This window comes from Pinus tabuliformis, chromosome 2_2 (assembly GCF_031772625.1).
Source record: "Pinus tabuliformis cultivar Carrire ecotype Pingquan chromosome 2_2, CPIR1, whole genome shotgun sequence".
Lineage (NCBI taxonomy): Eukaryota > Viridiplantae > Streptophyta > Pinopsida > Pinales > Pinaceae > Pinus > Pinus tabuliformis.
This window is the reverse complement of record NC_142300.1, coordinates 422,504,166-422,517,242: the sequence shown is the minus strand read 5'-3', so window position 1 is coordinate 422,517,242 and position 13,077 is coordinate 422,504,166. Positions and strand designations below refer to the sequence as shown.

General features: G+C 36.9%; 1 protein-coding gene across 1 annotated transcript; it reads right to left on the bottom strand.

The window, feature by feature from the left end:
• Positions 1 to 2,121: 2,121 nt before the first annotated feature.
• LOC149193064 (uncharacterized) lies at positions 2,122 to 2,712 on the bottom strand. Its single transcript, XM_089407193.1, has one exon. The coding sequence runs from the start codon at positions 2,710 to 2,712 to the stop codon at positions 2,122 to 2,124; it is 591 nt and encodes a 196-aa protein (XP_089263319.1).
• Positions 2,713 to 13,077: the final 10,365 nt, after the last annotated feature.

Here is a 13,077-nt window from a genome sequence, read left to right as displayed (position 1 = left end):
TCATTCTTCAACCAGATCAAGGATCTCTCCCCCCAAGAAATGCCATCCCACCTGGTAAAAGTCTACTGTGAAGCCATCTGGGCCCGGGGCAGTACCCTTCTTGATTGCTTTCACCGTCTCTTCTACCTCCTCGAGGGTCGCAGCTCTCATCAGAGCCTTATTTTGGTCTTCAGTGACTAGGCTGGGAATGGCCGAGCAGATTTCCTGAATAGCTCTAGATCTATCAACCTGTGGTTCAGATAAGATTTCTTTGTGGTGATCCACAAGAACCTGTTCAATCTCCTCTTGCTCCACAGCTCTATTTCCATTCCTATCCTTGATGGATAGGATTCTGCTCCTCTGTCTATGTTTAATCATTGCCTGATGGAAGAATTTAGTATTTCGTTCTCCCTCTCTTAACCATTTTATTCGAGATTTCTGTCGCCATAGAACCTCCTCCTGCTTTCGTCTTTCTTCTAATTTCCCAAGGATGACCCCTTCTTTGTTGATGCTATCCTATGTCCTGCCTTCCACTATCATCTTTTGCTGAATGCTTTCCATTTCTCCTTCTAATTTTTGTTTATCCTCAAAGATGTTTCCAAACTCTTCTTTGTTCCACTTTTTAATTTTTCCCTTCAGCTCTTTCAGTTTTAATTGGAACGTTTGCATTTTTCCTTTACCCTGCACAGAAGATTGTCTCCACCATTCCTCGATTCTCTTGATGAATTCTGGGTCTCTCAACCAGAAAGATTCAAACCGGAAAGGTCTCCTCCCACGATTCTTTTTGATATCAATTTCTAATCTAATCGGCCAATGATCAAACCCCAAGGAAGGTATAATCTTTGCCTCTACAAAAATGTCTTTATTCATGATAGCTTCTGAAACTAGGAATCTGTCCAGCCTAGAAGCGATTTGGTTTTTGCCTCCTCTCCTGTTATTCCAGGTAAATATCCCATTGATAGTTTGAATGTCAACTAGTCTTAAATCCTCTATCGTCTCATTGAATCTATCCATGATTTGGTCCACCTTCCTCACCCCTCCTTTTTTCTCATCCATGGACCTGATTAAGTTAAAATCGCCCCCTATGATCCAGGCAGCTTCAGGATACAATCTACGGATAACTTTCATGCTTGTTATGAAGTTCTCTTTTTCACCTAAGGAGGGGGGGCCATAAACCCCTGAAACAACAACCTGCTCCTTGGTTCCCACTATCCTACCCTGACCAGTAAGGATTCTACTCATACTAGTCCATCTATCCAGGATGATATCGTTAGGGTTCCACAAAATTGCTATACCTCCTGCAGATCCAATAGCATCCAACCCGATCACTTCGTAATGAAGATTATTTTTTCCTATAATACCCTCAAGCTGTTGAACCGATATTTTAGTCTCCTGCAAAATCATAATGCTAGGTTTCTCTTTTTTCAACTTGTCTTTCATGTACCTTTGTTTACCCTTACTGTTTAAACCCCTGATATTCCAACTGATGACAATCATTTAAAACTTCTGATAGGAGGGGAAAAAAACCTCTAGCAGAGGTATCACCTTACCTGAATTTATCAACTCTTCTCCCACCGTCTGGATGGTTTCGCTCATTATCTTACGACCCCTCTTTTTACTGTTCTTGCCAGAGCTGTCCATTCCCATCAGTCCTGTCCCCTGATCATTTCCGGTCATCACCTGCTTGACTATATTCTCCCCTTTTTTCTCCTTATATTTCTGGAATACTTCCTTATACAGTTGTTTCTGCTTTTCAGGTATGAATCTGCTGTCAAGGTATTTCCATTCTTGAAGAAGCCTTTTCATTATTCTCTCCTCTTCAACCTCGTTTTTTGCCTGGTTCTCCACCTCCATTTGTGATTGCATTGCGGTATCTTCCAGCTGGTCTTCCATTCGTTCTCCATCGATTTTTCCTGGGTCTATTTCCTTTCCTTTACCTTCCCTTACAATTTCCATTGGGATGTTCCCAGGATCCTCATCATCCTCTAAATTTATTTCATAATCCTCATTGCCATCATGTAATACCTGAAATTTGTTCTGGCTTGACATTTGAGCAGGTTTCCCCTGAGGTTGCGATCTAGGACCTTCCTTATTTTGCCTTTGTCTTCTTGTAACCTGCTGAAAACCCCCTGACACTTCCTCCTAACTTTTCTTTGGTTCCTCCTCCTTGTTCAACGGGCATTTCCTATATAAATGGCCGTATTCATGACAGTTTCGACATCTAAAAGGGATGTGTTCGTAATCTATTGGCTGTTGCCAAACCTCATCATGATATTCCAACTCAATGCTTTCAGGAAGGGGTTCCGCCAAATTCATGTAGACACAGATTCTTGCGAAGGAGTTGTACTTACCCCGTTTTGTAGCCTCTGCAATCTTAACAAAACTCTCGATTGAGTTGTCGATTCCTTCTAATATTTCAGGGTCCCAGAATTCGTCGGGCAACCCAAAGAGTCTGACCCAGATTGGTGCATCCAGCAACTTTTCCTTATCTGGGCTATATCGTTCCTCCCAATATTTCATGAACAGACCTGCATTGTTCAAAAAATATGGTCCTTCTTCAAATATCTTGTTCTTGTCTTCCACGTTCGTGAAGATTGCTGTGAAAAACCCTTTGGCTCCCAATTTCAGATCTATATGACCTTGAGGTTTCCATTGCTGGTCAATCCACCGGTGTAGCTCCTTCTCCGAAGGCCAATAACCAATGAATTTACAGATCAGGGCATGGTCCTTCATATAATAGTTGTATTCCTCCAGCTTATTACAAGGGATGACATATCTCGGTTTTTTTTGAGCCCGCGGTAGACATTTCCCTTCCATCCTTTTCTGCCATAAATTGCCCATGACTGGGGCGTGGCTTTCCTTCTGATTATGCCTCATTCCACTCCCGCTGTTCTCCCCGGTTACCACATTCTTGAAGGAGGGGATCTCTCCCCCCCCCCCCCCCCCCTTTTGGCTCTTCCATTTCCCCTCAGCTCCTGTTTCTCTGTTGTTATCCTGGCCCAATAAGTGAAAAACGCAGCAATCGGGTCTGCCCCTCCTGCCCGATTCTCTTCCTTATCCTGTCATCTTCAGCCTTGCTCGCGCTGACTCCTGCAGCGTCCTCTAGTCAGGTCCTTCTGTCCAGTCAAAACCCTAATTGGTAATTCAGATAAATTTAATAAATCCAAGATAAATCTCTATGATTTTGCTATGCACATGATTTCCAACTAATTGAATTTTTATATGAAGACAAAAAGGGTTCTCACTACTTATATTTAAAAGAAATCTATTTGTATGAAAAACAGTAATAAGTGTGATTCGATGAATGATTTGCAGAAAAAAATCACCCCAAAAAAGATAGTTGGATGATAATTTGAAAGAAATTTATTTAAAAAGAAAAGAATAAATTTGATTTCATATTAGCATAGCATTGGTTATGATCAATGTAAAGAGAGGGTTCACCAATAATGCCAACATTGAAGCAGGAGGAGACCTTCAAATGAGGTTGTTCTTGAGCTTTGATGCATTTCTTCTATCCATAGACTTGTAATGTTTGAGCTGAATTTCCAAGTCTTGCTGCCGAGTGTGAGGGACGTATCCCTTCCTATCTGGCCACCTAAGTCATAGGACACGTCCTCCAAGGTCCCGTGTCCCGTATTTTACATGTCAGACACGAAAACATCCCTACAACTTGTCGAAAACGTTTTTCATCATGTCCTGTAAAATGTAAAACGTATTCGTCGGTTTTTGTCGTGTCCTGCATCTGGAAAACGCGTATTCCGTTGATAGAAAAAGTTGCCTGCATAAGCTGCAATTTTTTTTGAGTGGGACAGTTTAAAATGGAAATGAAGATTAAGGAGAATGTCACTTTTACTTAAATTTTTAACATTACCATGAAATGACTCAGGATGTTTGAGAGTGGTTCTGGCCTCATTAGATTTCATATGGAGAAAGTAGAATTTTAGATTTCATTCAAAATGCAGCAAACTTATCAGTTTTTCAGGATTTGAGGATTGGGAGATTGTAATGCTTCTAGGTGACACCACCTACCCGGGCTACCCCTCCTACTTCTAGTTCTTCAGCTTCTAGATCATAACAAACTCCACTGCAAACTCCAGCACCATTAGCATCTACATCTAGAGGGAAAGGGAAAGCTGTGGCATTTTCTCGCAAGAGGTGCAAAGGAAATCAATAGGATTAGACTTTAGTTATTTTCTTATGTGCTTGTAAGTTGTACATGAACAATGAACATTGAATATTCAAGAATCAAGACCAAGCATATCACATTCTAATTTCTAAATAGTAAATTTTGATTCTATTTATTTTTTTAAAGTGAACTATGAACTTTGAGAAGTAATTATATTTTAATTTGATTAGATAAGCTGCAACCTGCAATTTAATATGGGTAAAAAACTATATTTCGGTATATATGTATGTATATATATATATATATATATATATATATATATATATAACGTGTCCCCTGTGCCGTGTTTCCAAGTTGCCGCGTTTCGTATTGAATACTCGTATTTACGTGTCCTCCGTGTCTCATGTCCTCGTGTCATGTGACTTGGCTGGCCACCATATGTTCCCCTCAAGATTTTGATTTATGGTGCTTGTAAATAGTGTTTGGAAAATATTCCTTGCCATTGTTGGTCAATGACAGTCAAAAGTCTTCCAAAGACAAGATATAAATGGGCTAGAAATCATATTTTTTAAATTAGATTAACACAACCCATGTCTTCCTTGAAATATTTATTCCTTATTTATATAAGAAAGGTTTATAATTGTATTTGGAAGAATTGATGCCATTTTACTAGTGCAGAAAGGGCTTGACAAGAAAAACAAGGCTAATTTCCCACAGAAAGGTAACTTACCTGCATTTAAAATAAAACATTCCTATAGTATCTAGGTCTACTTTTATTCATATCTCAAGTGATAAACCAAAATGCATTCATGTGCAAGTGATTGGAAGCAATAAGTGTTGTCTCTCTCTCATATAATTTGGAGCATATCGTAGTAACTACGAAATGGTGTCTCACTAGAAGCATACAAGGAACAAATTTCTATTGTGGAACCAACAATAGGACTTACAAAATGAAATTGTGTAAATTAATCACGGTCATGAATGGGGTTTTGAGGTGGTCACTGCTAACTAATATTTTATGTATGAATTATGAGAGTATTAATTGACACTAACCGTCTGACCTAACAATGAAACTTTGAAATGGATTCAAATAGAGAGGAGATCAGGAAGGTCGAAAACACCTAATGGTTGGGGATTCCACTCCTTTTGAAGTGTGTAAGGAATTTTAAGGATGTTTTACCTTTGGAATGTCACTGAGAATAAAAAATACCTAAAATATGATCTCATAACTATATCAATCTGGAGAAAATGAAACAGTTCAGAACTAAGGTTAATACCATAGTTTGTAGGGTCACAAACTATCAACATGGTAGACATATTTTATATTTAATATAAAAAATCTATATCAATAGTATTTATAATATTGTTTCCTACAATAAGTATCATTCTTGATATGGAATATATTGGTCCAACGAAAAGAATTATTTCCTCTACCAAAGAAGGAACAATGAACTCAACAACAATTGTTAGCTAGAAGTTCATAAAAACATCACGTATTTAGAATTTGTTCAAAAAACTCGTTACTTTCTAAAAGAGTAAAGAAACCACTCTTAGTTACATAGAAAGGAACTAAATTTCTTTCACAAAATTTTAGTAACTATATTAGCTTCCATATCATGTAATATAAAATTAACTACCAAGTAATTACAATTCATCTACTCAAGTCAATAAGAACATAAACCACTTTTCTAAATCTCTATATCCCTCACGATGCCTCACATGTTTCAGAAATGACTTTTTGATGTAACCTATTAAGAAAATATAATTAACTCACAACATTTCACTAGTGAAAACCTTTGAACTATGGCCAATACTCCCTAAACGTAGTAACTTTAACAAAATGAACTTCTTATTATGTCATGTCTTATTTCTTATTAAATGAAAGATAGCCATATTATAAAAGGGATGTGCCACTACCCAAATAGATCATGTTTATGGAAATTAGTAGGAAAATCACTCATAAAATGGATTACCAAGGGTGAGAGGAAACGGTAAAGGCTAGTATAGAAAATGATTATGATTTGATAGCTTTCTTTCTAAATAGAGTGAACATGCTCAAATGAATTTTTCTACTTCCTTAGGTAAGGTAGGCTAGCAGAAGTAACATTTGAGATTGAGAATGGTCTTGGCTATGCCAAAATTCCCCCCACATGAAGAGGCATGTGCTTCATGGATGAAAAGGATATGATCATCAAATTGTGGCTCACATAAATGGTTAATTTTATGTAACCAATAATAAAATGTTGTATAATAAAGAAAAGGATTTTGGTTGATAATTGCATGATGTTGCAAAGCTTCCCATATCTCACAAAATATTGGATCTATTTTATACATGTTTTTCAAGGCATAAAAGTGGAAAATGGACCTCTAGAATGTGTAAGACCTGGGTAGGTGGTCTTCTTAACAAATAAAAAAATTATTAGTTGTACCCTTCTTATATTTATTCATAATATATAACTATTGAATGTAAGCAACCCACTTAAAATGGCATTTCTCTTCAATATTTATATGCCACTTGAAAAATATCAATGGATGATGATTAATATGGAGTATTGTTTCATTTCCAATAATATAATGGTGTCATTTCTTCAATTACTACACTAAGCTATGCAATTCCTCATCTTCAATGTTGTACATAAGCTTGGCCTTTGCAAGCATCCCAGAATGGTACGCTATTGGGTAATCTCTTTGTTAATAATAACCCTAATGGAAAAATGAGAGGCATAAATTTATATTTGAAATGGTTGATGAATATTAAGAAAATGGAGAACATGAGAAGAGCATAAGGTATTATTAAGCTCAGGAAAGTGACACCCAACATCAATATCCAAAATCAATTTTTCTTGATTAAACAACCGGTGCAAATGGCGGACCAAATATGAAAAATAAAAGACAAATTTTCTATAGAAATTAATACCTCCTATGAAATCGATGTTGAGTTGAATATGATAGTTTGAACTCGCTAAAAAGATTGTTTTTGGTGTGCATATTTTTATGTGCTTGGAAATCAATATAAATATATGAATTAGACTTATGAAAAGTACACCAAGGGGTATTGCGAGGTGTGGAGGATAAGGAAAGGGACATATTAGAAGGAACAATATGAGAAGTACTAGTAGGATAGGAACCATATGTTTGTTAAGGAGATCAAATTCGACTTACCACTTTATGTTTCCCATCTAAGGATGGAATATAGGCCTTGTCCAAGGAAGGACTATTGCATAGTTCAACTTCTTGATGGAATACCATTAACAAACTAGAATAAAAATAAAAAATGAGTACATCTTCATAATCACAGATATGTGATTGAATGCACAACTTGCAAAAGAATTCGATGTACACTTGTACTAGCTAATTTGGTAATTGGAAGAGCTACAACCCCTTGTAAGGATGTTCTGGAGATATCTTGGGGGATAGAAGCATGATCTAAATTATTGGCATAATTCATCCCAAGATTTGATGGAAGTAAAGCTATTTTCTTCAGCCTCTTTGAGATTAATGACCAAGGATATATTCTCTAACTAGGTATCCCACCATGCTCGTGTCATCCCTTCTAACTCTAGGTTGGTGATATGAAGATTCGTATCTTCTGCCATCTATGTACATGTTTTGAAATAGGTGGACAAACTATGGATCAAAGAATCAGCAACCTCTCCATTCATTTGGGCAAAAGCTTTGGGTAATCAAAAGCATGTATGTAGTTACACATACCTTAGAGTAGGTATCTATTTTTGTACATTAATTAGCTCATGGAAATCCATGGCTAAATCTTCTATTGGAAAGTCCTCATTTGTGTCCACGGATGAGGTTTCTTTACAAGGCAGCATGAGTTTCATTGTCCCAAATGGATCAAATTGTGAATCTCGGTGATGAGATGGCTACAATTGGCTTGTGGAAGGAATGCTGGGAAGGGTTTTCAATAAATAAGGGTGTGGAACTACTTAGCCGTGGGTCTATCGAAATTAAAATCTTTGAATAGATGGATATATTACTACCTACACCTTGATGTTAAGCAAGAATTTGTTTGTATCATACACCTTTAACAATTTATCTACATACACATATATGATTTATTAATCATACATGAAATAATGAAATAGTAGAGAGATAAAATAAAAATATCTTGAAAATAATGCCACTATTCTATTAAGAGGGAGAGGTCACATTTTTTATAAGAAAGGTGCCTTTTATTAACTTGATTATGAGTAGGTTTGAATAGAAACTAAAAGGCATTATTTAAATATTTCCTTCCTTATTTTAGTTTTCCCAAATAGTCTACATGAGGAACATCAAATACATTATGATATGCTTCCTTCCCAATCATGAGTTTCCGTGGAAGGGGTACACCTTTCTTAGTTTCAAAAGAATTATGAGAAAACGTACATTATTCGTCAACTAAAAATTTGTTCATGCATCATTTTATCATGATGACACATGGGAAAGGGTTTTCCATATGTTAGACATGTTGTGATGGTACATATGCTCATGTTTCATTTATAAGGGAAAAAATTCAAGAGGATAAACTTCCATAGCTCATATCTAGATGAATCTTTATTTATTGGAAGGCTCTTAAAGAGTATAAGATGATGGACACCTAGAGCTAGGTTACGCTTTTGGTGAGAATCGATTTGAACCTAAAATATTCCAAATGGCGGGAGCAGAGGGGGCCTCTCCCCATCCCCCTATGGATGTTGAATTTTCCTTTTAATCAATGGTGGCCTCCCTTCTAAAGTGCCCTCGAGCAGCCGCAACCGCATCCTCCAAATTTGTCAGGAAGAACTCAGAGGTGCAAGACATCTCCTTGCCACACAGTTCTAGGAATAATTCTCTGGTATATTATGAGAGGGCTCTAACGAGAAATTTAATAGTATGTGACCTTCTACTAAATATATAAAGACCTAGTTAAAGAAAACTTGGACTCCTATGATGATAGGTGAAATTTCTCTCTTTTTTGTTGGTAATGGCTTTCTTAATCTTTTTATTTGAAAATAAAAAGGATAAGGAGGTCATCTTTCATAATGGACCATATTTCTTTGTCTCTAGAGGGATGTATCTAAATAAATGGACTCTAGATTTCAATCATGATGAGGAAATCCCCATTACCATTCTATTATGGGTCAAGCTCTCTTATCTTCCTATCTCCTGCTGGAGCAATGATTGCCTTCGGGCCATTGGTAATGGAGTTGGGAAATACTTGGATTAGGTTGAACCAAAAGGATCTCAATTTTCCTGTGCTAAATTTGTGCGGAAGTAGATTGGAGAAAGGACTTCCAATTGAGAATAAATCTAAATTTAGGAGAATGGAAGCATGAGAAAGTATTAGACTATGAAAAAATACCATTAAAATGCAGTCATTTCCATGATTACAGTCACTTCTCCAAAGATTGCTCCAAAAGTGGAATTGATAAAAGTTTGGAAGTGCATGCAACACAAGAGGAGTAGTGGAAAAATCCCAACAAATATCCAAGAGGAAAAGGAGCATTGTTAAAACCTCGAAACTTGTTAGTCCCTCTTCGAACCTGTTCGAAGTGCTAATTGATGGGGACATGGATATGGAAGTGACTCCCCAGACAATCGCGGATGAGACTCAACAAAGAGAAGTGGGAGAAGTAGAGGAAGACAACCTGAAAGGGGTGGCAGGTGAAGTTTCCCGACCAAATTTTTCTCCTATCCTTGAATCTCCACCGAGTACTGTGCACAAAGGTCTAGACCATGTGGTAACTCAAAAATTATCCCAAACTTTAACCTGGGATGATGAGTGCAGTAGCCAAGAAAATGACTCGAATAAGAAAGATGGAAGGCAAAATAAAAGGACACAAAGAGAAAGGGAACCAGAACAAAACAAAAAGTTGGGGAATCAAATGATCATTGTAAAACTACTGAAAGGGAAAAAAATGATCAAAGATGATAAGGATGGTGGTCTCTCTTCCCCCACCCCCAATTAATGAAAGCTATATCCCAAAATATAAGGGGGCTAGGAACCCATGCAAAAGTCCTAGGAGTTAGAGACTTAATAAAATAACAATCCCCTTTAGTAGTATTTCTTCAGGAAACAAATTTAGAAGAAGCCAAAAGTATGAAAGCAGCAGGAAAATTCTGGAGAGATAGCACAGGGTCAGCTCAAACCTCAGAGGGAGCTTCAGGAAGCCTAGGAATATTATGGTTAAACAAAAAATATACCATGGTAGAGGAAATAAAGAAAAAATCTTATATAATAATTGTTTTGGAAGATAAGGAGATAGGGAAAAGAATACCCTTTGTCCAGTTTTGCATAGTGATAAGGAAGAGTTTTGGGCATCTTTAGAGGCGTTAAAGGAAGGGAACCACCACACTAACAACATAATGGGAGGGGAATTTAACAAAGTCCTAGATGCATAAAAAAAAATAGGTGGATCTTCGGCCATGAATTCCTTCCGAGATAGGATGGAGGAAATTATGGAACATTGGGATCTAATTGATATAAAACCCAAGTCCAAGAATTTCACTTCGTCGAACGTAATAGTCAGTGACCATTTCATTGTTTCCCATCTAGATAGGTTCTTGTTGCAAAAAAATTGGCTCCTTAATGGTTTGGATTTTTCTTCATCTATTGAATCTATAGGAGACTTAGATCATCAGCCCATTATGAACTCCATGGAAATGGTAGAAAACGTTTTGCCACATCAATTTAAATTTAATGTAGATTTGTGCATAGATGAAAAAGTTGGGAATATGATAAAGCAATCATGGACTCAAAAAATACAAGGTTCCGCAAACTTTGTATGGGAATCTAAGATAAAAAGATGCAAGAGTGAATGAAGGAAGTGGCTCAAAGAAAACTATCAGCCTCTACAGAAGAAAAGGAAAGAAAAGGTCTAAGAACTAGAAGAACACTATAATATGATGGAGAAAAGTCACATTGAAGAGTCATGTATTCAAAAAGAAAAATATCTCTCCTCTTAGATATTCTGTCTAAGCAAGTAGGAGGAAATTTTGTGGAGGCTCAAATCTCACATTGTATGGTTGAATGTTGGAGTCCCTAATACTTCATACTTCCACAAACAATAAATGGCTCAAGAGAAGAGGAATCAAATCAAGTAAATAAAGGTGGCAGGTGGGAAGATAGTTAGCATCTCTTCAGAAATTAAACAAGAGGCATACAATCATTTCAAATTTCACCTCAATACACAGTGCAATTCTTATTATGGAGCTCCTGAATTCATTCGGGCTCTTGCCCAGGTTCTCTCTTCACTCTCTAATGTGTCTCTTTCTGTTGTAATTTTAGAATATGAAGTTCACAATGATATATGACATATGGAACTTGAGAAGGTTCCAAGACCAGATGATTTTTCTATCATTTTTTACCATTTATTCTACAATGTTGTTGAAAAATATCTAATTCGAATGTTCAATTATACCATAGTCAAAACGAAGTTGTGGGGTAGCACAAATTATAGCTTCCTTTCCATGGTCCCAAAAGAACCCAATCCTACCTCCTTCTCCAAATTTCACCCTATCTCTCAGTGCAGCTCCTCCAATAAAATTCTAATGAAAATCATTGCCAACAGAATTAAACCCTTGCTCCCCTCCATTATTTTTGAGAACCATGGTGGGTTTTTGCAACAACAGCATATTTTAGATAATATCATTCTAGTACAGGAAGCAATGCACTCAAGAAATGAGGAGGGAGAAGATGGAATGATTATCAAACTGGATATGGAAAATTCTTTTGATCATGTAATTCTTTTTATGGAAAAATTAGGATTTTTTGTTGAATTTATCTCTTGTATCAAATCTTGTATTTGATTTCCATTGATTTCCCATCTTATCAATGGGCATCTTAAGCCTTTCTTTGCCACTTCAAGTGGGTTGGGACAAGCATGCCCCCTCTTCGCTATTCTCTACATAATCATTGTTGAATCTATTAGTAGCAACGTTGAGGTTGGGCATCTAGATGGATCTCTTATGGGTTTCAACGTTGCAATAAATGTTAGAGGAATAAATCACTCCCATTTTGTTGATGACACTCTTCTAATTGGTGGAGCTTGCTTAGCGATTGCATCAAGATTTTAAAAAATTCTTGATGGGTTCCTCCTTCTCTCTGGTGGTTTGATCAACAATTTGAAACGCGAGTTAGTTGGTTGGAATTGCAAAGGGGACTTGCTAAATGTAATAGGTTGACTACTGGGAATCTTGGTGGACCTTCATCACTATTCCTTCAAATATCTTTGGATTCCTATCTCCCTAAAATAGTCATCTACATAAGAATGGGTGCATGCACTTCAAAAAATTAGCAACATAGTGCAATATTGGGGTGTTAGATGGCTCAACCAGGCAGGAAGGGTCATTGTTACTAATTTGATGCTTTCCTCCCTTTTGGTATATTTATGTGTTGGCCTCTTAGCACCATGTTACATCAATCAAAAAATAAAAAATCTTATTAGGAAATTCTTATGGTAAGGAGGAATTAGTAATAAGCACAAATTGCATCCGGTAAATTGGAAATTGGTCAAGAAACCTAAGAAGTTGGGAGGATTGGAAATAAAGGATCATAAATTAAAGAACTTGGCTTTAGGGGAAAAACTAGATTAGAGGCTCCTTTCATACTCCAATGTGTGGTGGAAAAAATCCTTTATTGGGAGATATTTCCATAAAAATCACCTCACAAGGTCAGAGGATGAACCTTGGCAAAGGAAAGGATAAAAAATATGGAGACTCTGCAAAGCGTCATCCTCTCTCATCCTAAATCATATAGGTTGGCTCCCTGGAAACTGGGAAACACATTCAAATTGGAATTGATTGTGTGAATGACATAGACCCAACTGTTTGTGGATGGCTAGTTGAGCATGGTTTTCCCATATTGCGGAGATCTCTTGTTGGGATGATCATGGCATGTTGTGTGGGTGGCTCTCTCTATATTTACCTAATCACTTTCACTCTCAGTGGAATCTTCTGATCGAAATCCTCTTTGGGTTTTATCCTATAAGCACAAG

What these genes read in the sequence shown, in the direction of transcription:
- LOC149193064 (XM_089407193.1), bottom strand. Translation starts at nt 2,712, where the DNA reads ATGAAGGACCATGCCCTGATCTGTAAATTCATTGGTTATTGGCCTTCG.